The sequence below is a fragment of the Hyaena hyaena genome, unplaced genomic scaffold (assembly GCF_003009895.1).
Source record: "Hyaena hyaena isolate Hyena2069 unplaced genomic scaffold, ASM300989v1 scaffold_276, whole genome shotgun sequence".
Taxonomy (NCBI): domain Eukaryota; kingdom Metazoa; phylum Chordata; class Mammalia; order Carnivora; family Hyaenidae; genus Hyaena; species Hyaena hyaena.
This window is the reverse complement of record NW_024080909.1, coordinates 1139209-1153439: the sequence shown is the minus strand read 5'-3', so window position 1 is coordinate 1153439 and position 14231 is coordinate 1139209. Positions and strand designations below refer to the sequence as shown.

General features: G+C 43.3%; 1 protein-coding gene across 2 annotated transcripts in view; it reads left to right on the top strand.

Moving 5' to 3' along the window:
• Positions 1–7634, top strand: part of USP6NL (USP6 N-terminal like) — a 177284-nt gene extending 169650 nt beyond the window's left edge. The window contains exons 15-16 of one of the 2 annotated variants that reach the window (XM_039246017.1): positions 4289–5687; positions 6251–7634. In XM_039246017.1, coding sequence (XP_039101948.1) covers positions 4289–5670 — 1382 coding nt within the window. In that variant the 3' untranslated portion in view covers positions 5671–5687; positions 6251–7634. Of the gene's footprint in view, positions 1–4288 lie in introns of both variants that reach the window. The other variant, XM_039246016.1, reaches the window with a different exon arrangement.
• The last annotated feature ends 6597 nt before the right edge of the window (positions 7635–14231 follow it).

The window sequence follows — 14231 nt, the reverse complement described above, 5'->3', positions numbered from 1 at the left end:
TCTAGCTTTGAATTGTGCACCTGCCGCTTACCAGCCAGGAGCCCCTGCACGAGTTCATTTCTGCCTCAGTTTCCTCCTCTGTACATTGGGAGGTCATAGCAGTGACCTACATTATGTGCCTATTGCTAAATGCTGTATATGTAGCTTTTTAGGTGGTAGCTGACGCATGGTAAGTGCTTAATGAATGTTAGCTATTAACTATTATATTACAGAATGTAGGTCCAGCCCACCAAAGTGAACTTGATAAGATAGGTATCAGGTGATGTTACTCTCCTGCTGAAAAGTAGTTGGCAGTTAACTCAGAAGGAAGTTCAGAGCCCTTACCATATGCTTCAAGGCCCTGTGTGGTGTGACTGCTGTTCCTCTTCCCCAGCTGGTCTCTGCTTGTCCCTTGCTCGAGGCACAGCGCGCCTCTGTGCTCGCCGGAGCTCTGCCCTGCATGATCCTGCCCTGCCCCGCCCCACCCCGACTCACTTCCACTGCCTTCCCCTGGTGCTGTCTTCCTAGCTCTGCCCAGCTGGCATGTGTGCTCCACGGGGACGGGGACTTCATCGTTCGTGTCCTTCCTGGATTGCCAGCTCCCTGGGCAGTGCCTGGGCCATAGTATTTGCTTGATACATATAAATAAACCGTAATTGCCAACTCTAGTGATTTGTGTGCTTTCAAATGTGCAAAACTGAGAGCTGACAATATTGTCAAAATAAAGTTAGAATCCGCTAAAACCATCAAAAGTATCTCTGGAGTGTAATGAATGTGGCACGGTGGCAGCCAGCAGCGAGCTGGGGGTGAGCACACGGGTCCTGGGCCCCATTCGTGTCTGCCGCGAGAGCACACGGCTTCCCTGAGGCTCTGTTCCCATCTACTCAGGGCAGGCAGAACTAGGGCTTGAGCCTCGGCCTCTGAGCAGCTGCCCGATTGAGGAAGAAGAAAAGAGGTGACTTTCCACTTTATCAGAGCAGCTGTGTTTATATTTTCTTTATATGTTGGGGCCTCATATGAAATTTGGTTTGGAAAAAAAAGAGCCTCCTTTGAAAACATTTAAAAATCCCTGGAATCGAAGAGCACAAAGATTATTTTTGGCTTAATTCCGATTCTGGGGTAGCTTAGCTCTTTAAAGGATATTGTTTCTCCATCACCCTCTGCTCCCTCCCCTCTGAAAGAAAAGCTCACCGAATGTATTTTTTTAATATCTTAAAAGTCCGATATGTGGGTGAAGAACAAAATTATCATCACCCAGAGTGTGAGCTACATGAAAGTGGGGTCTGTGCACTCGCCTCTGGTGACACATTGCTTAGTCTGGTCCCCAGAGCAGAGCTTGCTCAGTAACTCTATATATGGATAGGCAGGGAGATACCTGAAGAGCAGCTGCATATTTGTAGGTGAGATGATTATTTTTCAATATGTGAAAAATTTATTTTAAAGATTTTTTTTAAAGTAATCTCTACACCCAATGTAGGAGCCCAAAATTACAACCCCAAGATAGGTAGGAATCCCATGTCTACCGACTGAGCCAAACAGGCACCTCATGAAAAACATATTTTAAACCATGGAATTGGTATAAGGGAAGTCTTTTGTTTTTTTTCAAGGTGATATTTATGGGATGTCTACATTATTATAATCATTTTCAGTTTTTCATTTTTTAAAATGTTTTATGTCTTAAATTCCATATAGGAGTGAAATCATGTAGTATTTGTCTTTCTCTGACCTATTTCAGTTACCGTTATACTCTTTGGCCCCATCCATGTTGTTGCAAATGGAAAGATTTCATTCTTTTTTATGGCTGAATAATATTCCAGTGTATATGTATAGCCCATCTTCTTTTCTGTTCATCTGTCAGTGGACACCTGGACTGCTTCCATAGTTTGGCTATTGTAAATAATGCTTCAGTAAACACAGGGGTCCATGGATCCCTTGGAATTAGTGTTTTTATATTGTTTGGGTAAATACCCAGTAGTGCAATACCTAGACCTTCGGGTGGTTCTACCTTTAACTTTTTGAGGAACCTCCACACTGTTTTCCACAGTAGCTGTGTCAGTTTGCATTCCCACCAACGGTGTATGAGGGTGTATGAGGGTTCCTTTTTTCCCCCCCACACCTCGCCAACACCTATTGCTTGTTGTGTTTCGTGTTTGCCATTCTGACAGGTTTGAGGTGATAGCTCATTATGGTTTTGATTTGTATTTCCCTGACGATGAGTGATATTGAGCATTTTTACATGTGTCTGTTGGCCATCTGTACGTCTTCTTTGGAGAAGTGTCTGTTAATGTCTCCTGTCCATTTTTAACTTAGATTGTTTGCTGTTTGAGTGTTGAGTTGTAGAAGCTCTCTCTATATTTTGGGGTACTAACCCTTTATCTGATATGTTATTTGCAAATATTTTTTGTCATTCAGTACATTGCCTTTTAGTTCTGCTGATTTTTTCCTTCACTGTGCAGAACCTTTTTATTTTGATGTAGTCCCAATAGTTTATTTTTGCTTTTGTTTCCCATGCCTGAGCAGACATCTAGAAAAATGTTGCTACAGCCCATATCAGAGACATTACTTCCCGTGCTCTCATCTAGGATTTGTATGGTTTCAGATCTCACGTTTAGGTCTTTTATCGATTTTGAGATTATTTTTGTGTATAGTGTCAGAAAATGGCCCAGTTTCATTCTTTTGCATGTTGCCGTCAGTTTTCCCAGCACCATTTGTTGAAGAGACTATCTTTTTCCCATTGCATGTAGTTTCCTGCTTTGTCAAAGACTGATTAACCGTGTAACTGTGGGTTTCTTTCTGGACTGTCTGTTCTGTTCCATAGATGTGTGTGTGTCTGTTTTTGTGCCAGCACCAGACTGTTCTGATCACTGCATCTTTGTAGTATAGCTTCAAGTGTGGAGTTGTGGTGCCTCCAGTTTTGTTTTTCTTTTTCTAGATTGCTTGGCTACTCAGGGTCTTTCTTGGTTCCATACAAATTTTAGGATTGTTTGCTCTAGTTCTGTGAAAAATGCTGTTGGTGTCTTACTAGGGATTGTATTAAGCATGTAGATTGCTTTGGATGGTATAGACATTTTGACAATATCTGTTCTTCCATGAGCATGGAAGGTCTTTCCACTTCTTTGTGTCATTGTCAATTTCTTTCATCAGTGCTTTTGCAGTGTTCAGAGTTATGGGTCTTTCACTCCCTTGGTTAGGTTTATTCCTCAATATTTTATTATTTTGTGTGCAATTGTAAATGAGATCATTTTTGTAATTTCTCTTTCTGCTGCTTCATTAGTCGTATATAGAAACGCACCAGATTTCTGTATATTGGTTTTGTATCCTGTGACTTTCCTGAACTCATTTATCAGTCCTAGTAGCTTTTGGGTGGAGTCTTTCCGTTTTTTTCTATATAGTATCATGTCATCTGCAAAGAGGGAAGGTTTTACTTCTTCCTTTGGAAGCCTTTTATTTCCTTTTGTTGTCTGGCTGCTGTGGCTAGGACTGTCGGCACTGTGTGTAATAACTGGTGAATAATGGTGAGAGTGAGTGTCCTAAACTGTGTGCTAAATGGCCAATTTATTACACCTTCCTTTTCATTCTTGATTAATTTTCTGGTTTAATGATGTAAAATATAAAACTGAAAGTATTCAGTGTGATTTTCTTGTTCTTTTTAAATTCTTTTTTTTCCCCCTCTTTTGCTTTTGAAGTAGGATCCTTTTAGAGGCATTAACTTTGAGATAGAGTGTTAATTTCTTTTTGTCATGAAGTTATACTGTGTACTTAAGACAATAATAATAATAGTGATAAGAAAAGCTGTTTGGGGACAACTTTGAGAACACGCTTGGTCATCACCTGCCTTTTCAGTTTGGTAGACCTGCTTAAAGTTGATAGGAGAGGTTTTACTGAGATTTCGAGACCATTTTAGTTGAGGCCAACTAAAGCTAAAGTAACGGTAGGCCATGGAACTGCTGACCAGCATGGCTGCTGTAGTGATGAAAGTGAGAATATCCGCTCTGCGTCCTTGAAGAAGCACATAACAGTGTAGCTTAGGAAAACATTAAGAATCACATGTTACATAATTGTATGAACCTTACTCGGAAGTTCATAGAATATTCCCACTTGCACATTGTCTAATAAGATTTTGACTTTTGGTATGTTTTCATATCAGTCTCTCTAAAAACTGCTTCTCCTAACTCCCCCCACCCCAATCCCGTGGTGTATGAGTATGAGTGTTCATTTGAAAAGTATACAACTGTGCATAATGTGGTTCTTATTTTGATACTCTTTACTGCTGTATTTATGTTATTTGTGGGTCTGTCTTTCTCTCTAGGTAAAGAGGATGAATACCCACGGAAACCTTTGGGACAGCTTCCACCCGAATCTGCTGGCATCAGTCACCTAAGCAATGGTCAAAGAAGTGTTGGCAGGTCAAGTTCCCCTCTGAGCAGCAGAAGAGAGAGCGGTTCCTCACCTCACAAAAAACATGAGCATTCCCCTCACCATGAAGGTAGAGTTGGTACACCAGAAAGAGTAAGGGCACTGAGAAGGAAATCCGTGGATGAAGACAGTAAAAAGCTTAAAGACGAAGCAGATTTGCAGAGAAAACTTCCATCTGGCCCACAAGACAGTTCGAGGCAGTATAATCATGCAGCTGCTAACCAGAATAGCAATGCCACTTCAACCATCAGGAAGGAGTTTGTGCCCAAGTGGAATAAGCCGTCAGATGTTTCAGCTCTTGAAAAAACTGCCAAATATGCCATTGAAGGCAGAAGTAGGTCAGCACACCCCTCCCTCACAGCCAGCATCCCAAGTTCTGCCGATGCTCGGTTATCAAACGTGCGGCCAAAGATGAAGGTTTGGGACGTTGATGAAGGGAAACGGGGCTCCACTGCCTCCCAGTACGATAACGTGCCTGAGAATGACAGCGGCGCTCCTATCGAAGAGGCGCTGGAAAGAGCGTACTCTCACAGCCCCAGGAAGCACATGGAGCCAGGGTCTAGTCCGTCACGAGTACCAAACAAGTTCACTTTTAAAGTGCAGCCTGCGGGTTACACAAAGTCTTCGTCTCCGTTAGACGGGGAGGATCGCAGGACAGCGCACCCGCCCTCCTACAGCAACCCCCCTGTGTACCGTGGAGATTCTCCCAGACACGCCCCTGCCACGAACAGCAGCTTTGCGTCTCCACAGCTCACCCATGGGATGCGAGTGAGTCCTTCCAGGAGGCCTTACGGCTCTGCCCTTTCAGCTGACGCTTCTCCAGAGAAGTCGTACAGCCGCCCGCTTCCTCTGGTCCTGCCATCCAGCCGAATAGAAGTTCTTCCTGTTGAGACTGGTGCTGGGGGGTATTCAGGTAATTTGGAGTCACCAAAGAATGGGAAATTCATCATCCCTCCAGTGGATTATCTGCCGGATAACAGAAAATGGTCAGAAGTCAGTTACACATACAGACCTGAGACTCACGGACAGCTGTGGACTCAAGATGCCAACCGTAGCCACTTGAGCAAGTTTCCAAAATATTCTGCCTTTCAGCATATTCCCTTTCAGGACCATGGCCTCCCGGCAGTTTCCGTAGATAGTCCAGTGCGATATAGAACTTCACCAGGTTTAGAAGATGCCGGTTCCTCTGGGTATCAATATTCAGGGCCCTCACCTCCAGGATATCACTACAGAAATCGGGATGGACTTTCTATTCAAGAATCAGTATTGCTGTGAGAATTTATCTATACTTGGTAAAGACAAGAGAATATAAACCATTTGAAACCTACATTGCTATGTTTATAATTGCCAAAGCAGTATTTCATACTATTGTAAACATCTTGCACAATTCCAGTACATGCTAGTAATGTGTAGAAGCGTTTCATCCCCACATAGATGCTGCTTAAGATGAGCGTTTGTTAAATTGCATCATCACTGGATCTGTTGAAAAGAATTTAACATGGAAACAGCAGTGGCGTTGAGGGGTGCAGGCATGATGATAATTCGTCATTCATTTTATTTATATCTTTCTCCAAAACCTGAGCATTTTTACTCCATTAGCCCATCTTCTTTTGAGAAATGTTATAAAGCACTGAAAAACTGCATAGAGTAGACATTTTTAAGGCTAAATGTAGTGTACATATCTATTAGTAGATACCAAAAGGCCTCTGTGCACCCACATTTGAACACAGAATGAAAGAAACATTTAAAAAAAAACTAATTTTAATCTATATCCATGGGATAACTTACTATTCTTCCTTTCCTTAACTTATCTTTCACTCAAATTTTGTTTTTCCCCCATCTATTTTTCACCCAGGTCCTAAAGTGCCGTAAGGGTCTGCCCTGACCTGATTCAGCTTCTCTGCATTTGCAGCCATTTTCTTTCCATCTGAAAATTAAAGACACTGGAGAGCAAGGCTCACCACTTAATGGTGCTTAAACATCGGGGCGCTCAAAGTAAGTTTGTAGCCAAAGGCGCGGCCCGCTGCGTCCGCGCGCCCCGGTCAGTGTGAGAGCAGCGGTAGTGTATTTGGTGCCCTTTCTTCTGGTCTTCTCTGGCAAAGCCCACAGCAGAACGTTCCTTGCCAGGTGCGAAGGAAGAGCTGAGGCCCTGCTCTCCAGGGGATGCCTGCAGGAGGGGTTACCGAGGAGTGAGCCCTCACGTGGTGCGGCCGAGAAGCCTCCTCTGAAGTTCCTTGGAAAGCGGGATCAGCAATGTGGCCGCTCCTCACTTCCGCCCTTTCACGGGTCCCGGGCCTTCGTTTACGTGGTCTTTCCCTGGCACCCCTTCTTTAAGGCCCTAGTGGATGTCGCTGCACTTAGGCCATTAAGTTATCACTGTGTACAATTGTAAACAATGATCCTAATTATTAATAGGAGTCTTAAGATTTTAGTCTTTTTTTAAAAAGAGCGTGACTTCCCCACTTTCAAAAATCTCCTTTTTTTTTCTTTCTCAGTGAAAAACATTCAGGTTCATGGTTAAAAAATGAGCAATGTCTTCTAAAATATTCTATTACACTACAGTTACCAAAACGCTGGCGAAGTTTCAGGCACTCCCAGAAAGTATGACTCTGTGTGTAACGGGAGAGCTCGTTTTCAGCATCCTTTCCCGATGTCGGAATAATGAAGAGTAGAAAGCCTAACACCCATGGCTCTTCTTGTCACAAGTTGGAGCTTTAAACTTTCAAGGTACCGAAGTATGTCTTTTCAAATGAGAGTAACATTTGTTTAGCTAGTGAATGTGACAATATTTTTTTATGTATATAATGAGTCTAATGTAATTTTAATCAACTCGGTAATGATGTTATTAAATGGCAAAACAAATGCAGTGTGTCAGCAGCCTAGCACTACGCTGAAGCACACGCCAAACCCTGCCTTCCCCAGGCTCTCGGTTCAGATCATGTGGAGGCTTAGAAAGACGTGTATAACGAAAAGTAGCTAAGGATATTCGTTCCCACGTTTAAACCACGATTCTGTGACTTGTAATAAACTAAGCTGTACAGTGTAGGGTGTGATGACAGCGTCTGAGCTGCTCTGAAATATATATGTCAACAGTGGTAAATACTGTAGATTTATATATATATATATATGCAGAATATATATACACACACTATTTTCTTATGTCATTTATGACATTTTTATCTGTATACTTTTTTTGATGTGATTGTTTTTAACATGCTAAAAGTAATAAGTCTATTTCATTTTGTGTCTTTCATGTGCTTTTTTCATGTGGTGAAACTGCTGCGTCTCGGATGCTTCTAAAGCTAATAATTTTCTTCTAACTGAGGAGATACTCCTCGGTGTTTGCCTATGTGACTGTAGGTATCACAGTTGTATGTTAAATGCTTTATTAATTTCCAGGAATACTGTATTTAGAACTACATCACCTTTCCTTTATTTTGCCTGCCATTATTAATAGCAGTAAGGTATCACCAGTCTTCTCCACGATAAAATGTGGCTCTCTCCATCAGTTTTTCAAGTAGGAAACTTTAATTTGAGGTTATTTTGCTACCGTACAATTTTAGTCTTTCTAATTTATCTTTTAGTAAAAGGTAAATAATGAAATAATGATAAAAGATGAAGTAACATTAGTAAAGTGGGTTGAATATAATCATGAAACTGTATTTGGTGAGGGCCCTCATGAAGCAGAGGCTGATCCTTACAGTGGCACATGCTGTAACTCTCTCGCCATTACCCACTCTTTATAGCAGTCTCGCCTCACACAATAAGCACTTTGGTACATTGTTTTAATATTTAGTTTGAAAAGTTAAAGAGACTAGACCCAGAGTCTCAAAGGGTTTTAAAACTTTGACTCTTTCAGGCACTTAGATTTTTTATCAGACTTAAAAAAAAAAAAAAATACCTTTTTAAAGCTGAGAGAGCTGTATATACATGAATGTAAAGTCAGATTTCCGAGTATTGTAGAGGAAGAAAAAATTATTTTTCTTTCCGCCCTGCCGGGTTCTCCAGCCACGCCCTGTAAATTGGTCCGACCGAAGCAGATGGACAGGAGAAGAACAGAAGTGTACTCGCAGGCGCTTGCTGCCTTCACTGGTGCCCAGTGCTGAGTGACCCAGCGGAGGGTTGGACTTGGGGCCTGCGCAGCTAACTTAGCAGGGAGAGGGAAGGGGAGAAGGACGCTTCCGGGAGCATGAGCAGGCCCTGAGGAGAAGTGATGGGCGATGGGACAGTGTGTGGTGGTGTGTGGGTGTGGTGCTGGGAAGAGCGGAGTGGGCCGGGGATGGGGTTTGTGACAGTTGAGGCTTTTGGGGAGACCCTCCTTTCAGGCAGATAAAGCGATTTCAGGAACTCAAATGCCTTTGACTCAAAGTTGTCCTTTTGTGAGAGTGGGGTATTTCGGGGTGACATGTCCCGATCCCTCTCAGTGGCAATGATAGAATGTTCTTCTGAAAGAATGAAAAGAGATTGAATAGGACATTTCTGGAGAAGAAAAATAGATGTATACAGGATGGTGCTGTGATTGCTTTCACCTTTTTCAATTTAAGGAGATTCTAATGCTAAAGTTTATATCATGCTCAGTATAATCTTACAGTGAGGTTTCGTATGTGTCATTTCGGATCTGTCCCTCCGGGCCCATTGAGATGCGAGCCGAGAAACCATGCCTGTTCAGCACTTTGCTGGAATCTCTTTTTGGAGAAACACATGCTCTGCCCACAAATAGGGATTTATTCCCAGAGGCCCTACGGCTCCGTCTTCTGGAAATATTATCGTTCCCAGTTACCTTTCAATTCACACATTTGTTTTAGTGTGCATCTGATTGTGGCTTAATGACGATTGCAGTTTGGGGACCTTTTTTTGTTTGATGGTCCTTTAATGGATCTTCTATGTCCCTCTGTGATACGGGTAGGAGTGCTTATGGATCAGGTGGTTTTAACAAGCCAAACTTTATTTTTTCAGTGACCTGAGGTTGTGGGACTGAAAAGAAAGGATTCCACTTAACATTTAGTTATGAATTGTTCTTTGAGAAGGATTTTCAGTTTTCCATAAACCTAAGCCTAAATGTCACCATTTTATGCATATGACCACTGAGGCATAAAGGAACAAATTTTAGATTTCATAGGAATTTTTTTTGACCCTTGCTACTCTTCAGAATTATCTGGGGAAATGTAACAAAAAATGTTCTTCTTGGTTTCTACCCTCGGCCACTTCCATCAGAATCTGGGGTGAAACCCAGGTATCCGGTAATTGTATTTTTCACCTGTTCAGTCAGCTAAGCTCTTAAAAAAAAAAAAAACAACTCTATGAATTTTATTGTCTTATATGCACCATGAACTGTCTCAAAAGTTCTTAACAGATCAATTTCAGGGTTTAGAAACTCTGATTTCAGTTAAGTTAGGAAAAATTCTCCTGGAAGGATTAACTTTCCAGCCATCTGTGTAAATTTTGATGAACTACTGGCAGTTGTGGAAAGGAGAAATGGCTTCAAACGGAAGGCGGCGTGACCCTGGACCTTCTCTCATTACACTTCACAGTAGTTCTTCAAAATAGGTAGAGCCACAGTAAGATTTCCATTTTCCTGGACAACCTCTGTCATTTTCCTTAAGTGACATGCTAAAAATAGGCCTCAGCTGTTTGCAAACCTAAGTGCATTTTCCCTCTGTGAGGAGCTGAGAAAATGTGCACAGTCAGGTCATTGACTTAGCCAGTCAACATTTTATTGAGCACCTACAGTGCACTATTGTCTTTGGGACCGTGCTAGGCTCCTGCTGCAAGATAGGAGACCTGGTTTTTAATCTGTGTGCCTCAATTCATTGTGGGAGACCTGCACAGGTGATTAATATAGGCATAGAAAGGCCAAGCCTCAGGAGGGTCGGGGGGACCGATGTGGGGTGGGGGGTGAGGAGGGGGCCTCCATTGCTGAACCTGAGGATTAGTAGACAAAGGAGGGCCGAGGGCATCGCTGCAGAGGGGATACGGCATGAGGGGTACGTGGGGGGATGTCTGACGCTTTGATGATGGGGGAGTGCAGTGTTCCACAGAGAGACCAGATGGTGGCGGCCTTCTGTGCCACTGAACTGGGTCCTGGGAGCCAGTTTGGCCATGGGTATATTCACGTTTCCTGTGAGGTCTCTAGGCCACATGGGAGCGAGCAAGCAAGCCTGGAGGAGTTTAGCAAGACTGCTGAAGTGTTCAGTCTAAGAGCAGTACAGCCTAAGACCAGGGAAGCACTTGCAAAGAAAAGTTGATTGATTTGAGAGCTAATTACCAAGTAAAGTTGGCCAGACTTGATAACTGTCTGAATGTGATCATAATAATCATAAGAAGAATAGCACACGTCCCTGGATGTTTGCTGTGTGTCTGGCCCTGTGCTTATGCATTTAACCTGTATTAACCTATATAATCCTCACAATAACTCTGTGAAGTGTGTTCCCTCTAAGTCCCTGTTTCTGGATGGGAAAATGAAGGCACAGGGAGTTGAAATAACTTTGCTTCGAGTGACACAGCCGACTCAAATCACAGAGCCAGGACTTGAATCTATGCAGACTGAATCTAGAGCTGTGTGTACCCCAACCCAACAGGTTTAAGAAGATGTAACTTTTTTAAAAGTGTATTTATCTTGAGAGAGAGAGAGAGCGCGCACGCACCTGTGCGCACATGTGAGTGGGGAAGGGACAGGGAGAAAGAATCCCAAATGCAGGGCTTGAACTCATGAACCATGGCATCATGATCTGAGCTGAAATCAAGAGTTGGCCACTCAACCATTTGAGCCCCCAGGTGCCCCAAGAAGGTATAATTTATCTGCCATAAAATCCACCCATATAAATGTACACATCAAGGTTTTTTTTTTTTTTTTTAGTAAATTTACACAGTTGTACAACCATTAAAACAAACACAGTTTTAGAACATTTCCATTACCTCATAAAGATCTGTGTGCCCATTTGCAGTCAGTCTGCATTCGTGCCCCCAGCCTCAGGCAAACGCTAATCCCCTTTCTGGTCGGCCTTTTCAGGACATGTCATATAAATGGAATTAGACAGTATGTGGCTTTTTGCATATGTTGCTGAGGTTCACCCATGTTGTAGCCTGCATTGGTAATTCCTTCTTATTGCTGATTGGTAATCCATTGTGTGACTGTGTCACGTGGTGTTTACTCACTAGTTGTAGACATTTGCATTGTTTTCCTATGCTGCTACGAGCATTTGAGTGCAGATTTTGTGTGTGTATGTTTTCATTTCCCTTGGGTATATATCTAGGAGTGCTATTGCTGACGTTTATGGCAAATTTATGTTTACGTTTTAAGAAAGTGCCAGATTCTTTTCCAAAGTGTTTGCACCATTTTAGATTAGCAAGGGCATTGTGCGAGGGTTCACCTTTTTCCACATCCTCACCAACACTTGTTCTTTTGTATTTTTTTTTATTATAGCTATTCTAGTGGTATCTCATTGTAGCTTCGATTTGCATTTCTTTAATAGCCAATGACGGTGAACACCTTTTCATGCGCTTCTGGACCATTCACATATCATCTTGGGTGGAATATCTGTTCAGATCTTTGGCTCACTTTTTAATTGGATTTTCTTATTGTTGAATAGTAGGAATTCTTAATATATTCTGGGTACAAATCCTTTATAAGACATGATTTGCAAGTATTTTCTCCCAGTCTGTCTTACAGTGTCTTTTGTGTTACATTTTTAATTTTAATGAAGTCCAATTTCTTCAGTTTTTTTCTTTACGAATCATGCTTTCAGAATTGTATCTGTCTGCCTAACCCAAGGTCACAAAGGATTTTCTCCTTTGTTTTATTCTAGAAACTTTATAGTTTCAGCTTTTGTGTATGGGTTTATGAGCCATTTTGAATTAAGTTTGGTGTATGGTGTGAGGTAAGGAGCTAAATTCATGTGTATATCCAGTGGTCTTAGCACTGTGTGTTAAAAAGACTGTGCTCTCTCCAGCTGAATTGGGGATCTTGGCACCTCTGTCAGAACTCAACTGACTGTGTATGTGTATATATACATACGTATATATATGTAGGTTTGTGTGTGTGTGTATGTGTGTATAAGTGTTTAAGTTTTGAAATCAGAAAGTGTACAGCCTTTAACTTTGTTCTTTTTCAAATGGTTTTTGCTCTCCTTGGTCCTTTGCATTTCTATATATATTTTAAGATCAGCTTGTCAGTGTCTGCAGAAAAAAAAAAAAGACCTGGGATTTTTGATAGGTGTTACCTTGAATCTGTGGATCAATTTGGGAAGAAATGCCATCTTAGCAATGTTGAGTCACCAGTCCATAAACCCAGATTGCCTCCACATTTATTCTGATTTTTAATTTCTCTCCGTGACATTGTGCACTTCTTTTGTTAAAATATTTCCTAAGTGTTTTGTTTTTCTTGCTCTTATGAATGGGTTGTTTTCTTCAGACCCCGTGTGTTTCCACCCCCATTCCATACTGTTGAAGGGAGAGCAGGTGAGAAGGCTGATTTCGGCAGTGCAGAAATGGGTGGGCAGTAGGTGGCTAGCAGGCCACCGTGTGATAGACAGAATTGAGAAGATGGAGCAGGCCGAGGTTGAGTGAGAAAATGACGTGTTTTGACATGCAGAATTGGAGGAATCGGGGGCTGGCAGATGGTGGTGTCTGACAGACAGCTGACCGTCCCAGAGAGATTTGGGCCTGGCTTGCTAGCACGTAGGAGGTAAAGCTGTGAGAGAGTGCTTGTTAGAAGAGGAGCACGCGGAGGATGGGGAGCCCTGGGGGTCGATGACATTTAAGAGGCGCCGGTGAGAGAGGAGTGCGCGAAGGACTCAGAGTAGCGGTGGACGGGTTCAGCGTGGCTGGGGACCCAGGCACCAGCTTGGACTTTGCATCAGCAATTCTGATGTGGTGAAGCAACGAAGCCCCTGTCCTTGATGTCATGGAGCCGCTGCTCCGGTCCGGCCCCTCCTCTGTAAATGAAGACTGGTGTTTAGTTCATGGAGCTGTGAGGTGAATGGGTTACTTTGTGTAAAGTGATCAGCACAGCCTCATCACACAGTAGTAATTTCGAATGTCCCTTGGAATCCCGTGCCACCACCGTGCAAGGTTGAGTGGCAGGAGGGTGGGGGCTTTGACATCCTGGAGCTGAGAGTCTGGTAAGGAGCAGAGGTTACAGGTGACACAGGAGAGGGAACCGCACAGGTTGGTGTGAGGAGTGGCCACAGCTGGGAGCAGGATTCCCACCAGGAGACCACTGGCCTGGGGACCTGGGGACTCCCAATGAGAGGCGGGGCGGCTCTCCACAGAGTTCACACGAGAAGGGAGAGGCAGGTGTTGAATGGGAGCCAGAGGGACTGGTGGGTAAAGGTAGGGAGTGGCCGGCGGGGGGGGGTGTCTTTATGGGGAAAAAAGAAGCTACTTGAAATCGGTTCTGACCATTCCGACACACTCCAGTACTCCTCCGAGGTGACCTCTGGCTTTATTACAGCTTGCTGCGTCATGTGTTCATGAGTGGTAAAACGCCGATCCTTAAACTCCCTGTAACTCCCAAGTTCTCACTTTAATTTGGAGGAAGATCAGCATACTCCATCTGAGGCAGGCTGTATCGAGAAAGCTCGAGCGCTGCCCATGCATGTCATTGACTTGGTAGAGCTCGTGTGTACGTTACGCTGTGTCCTAATAGGAGATGCGATGCAGGGGTGGGTGCCTGCGGGAGGTGGAGAGGTTCCCCGCCTTGTACACTCGCTGTGAGTCAGCAGTGAACGTGGCTTCTCCAAAACCACGTCACTCCTGAATGGGCTCATTAGCTCTGCCATACATTCACGGTGTGGCTTTGGGCAGGTCACGGGGCCTCTTGGGGACTCGATTTTCTG